Genomic DNA, 970 nt, shown 5'->3' with positions numbered 1-970 from the left:
TATATATATATATATATATATATATATATATATATATACATATGAACGAATACAGATTCATATAGTGAACATTATTGTTTTCAATATTTCCAACAAATTATCATTTGAAATAATAAAATTAATTGTATTTATTTAATTTTTATTTCCTTTTATCTCATTTATGTATTTTTTCTTCTTTTTGTTCTCTATCATTTTAGAACAATGTTATTATCAATCGTTAATATGGCAATGCTCTGTTTATACTGGTCAAGGAAAGTAATAATGAATGAGAGTACACAGGTGAGACAATGAATATAAATTAATACAATTCACACTACCATGTATACATCACACTAGCATTCACAGTATGTATCATATTAACATGAATACTTTACACTAGCATTTGCATACATCACACAAGTATTCACATGCGTCACTCAAGCATTTGCAGGCATCACATGCATCACTCAAGCATTCACATGCATCAATCAAGCATTTGCATGCACACTCAAGCATTTGCATGCATCATTCAAGCATTCGCAGGCATTACTCAAGCATTTGCAGGCATTACTCAAGCATTTGCAGGCATTGCTCAAGTATTCACAGGCATTACTCAAGCATTCACATGCGTCCCTCAAGCATTCTCATGTCACTCAAGCATTCGCATGCATTGCTCAAGTATTCTCATGCATCATTCAAACAATCGCATGCATCACATACATCACTAAGGCATTCACATTCATCAGGCTAACATTCACATACACCACAATTGCATGTATACATCACACTAGTGTATATACATTGCACAAGCATGTACAGACATCAACTACCATGTATACATATCATCAGATTAGCTTGCATTCATCAGATTAGCTTGCATTCATCAGATTAGCTTGCATTCATCAGATTAACTTGCATTCATCAGATTAACTTGCATTCATCAGATTAGCTTGCATTCATCAGATTAGCTTGCATTCATCAGATTAGCTTG

General features: G+C 32.9%; 1 protein-coding gene across 1 annotated transcript in view; it reads left to right on the top strand.

The window, feature by feature from the left end:
* The window catches only part of LOC106868847 (transmembrane channel-like protein 5), a 95083-nt gene that overhangs the window by 70233 nt on the left and 23880 nt on the right, over nt 1-970 (top strand). The window contains exon 11 of the mRNA XM_052969462.1: nt 198-279. Coding sequence (XP_052825422.1) covers nt 198-279 — 82 coding nt within the window. The remainder of the gene's footprint in view (nt 1-197; nt 280-970) is intronic.

The sequence above is a fragment of the Octopus bimaculoides genome, chromosome 7, assembly GCF_001194135.2.
Source record: "Octopus bimaculoides isolate UCB-OBI-ISO-001 chromosome 7, ASM119413v2, whole genome shotgun sequence".
Taxonomy (NCBI): Eukaryota; Metazoa; Mollusca; class Cephalopoda; order Octopoda; family Octopodidae; genus Octopus; species Octopus bimaculoides.
The sequence above is the reverse complement of the archived record's forward strand: the minus strand, read 5'-3'. Positions and strand labels throughout refer to the sequence as shown.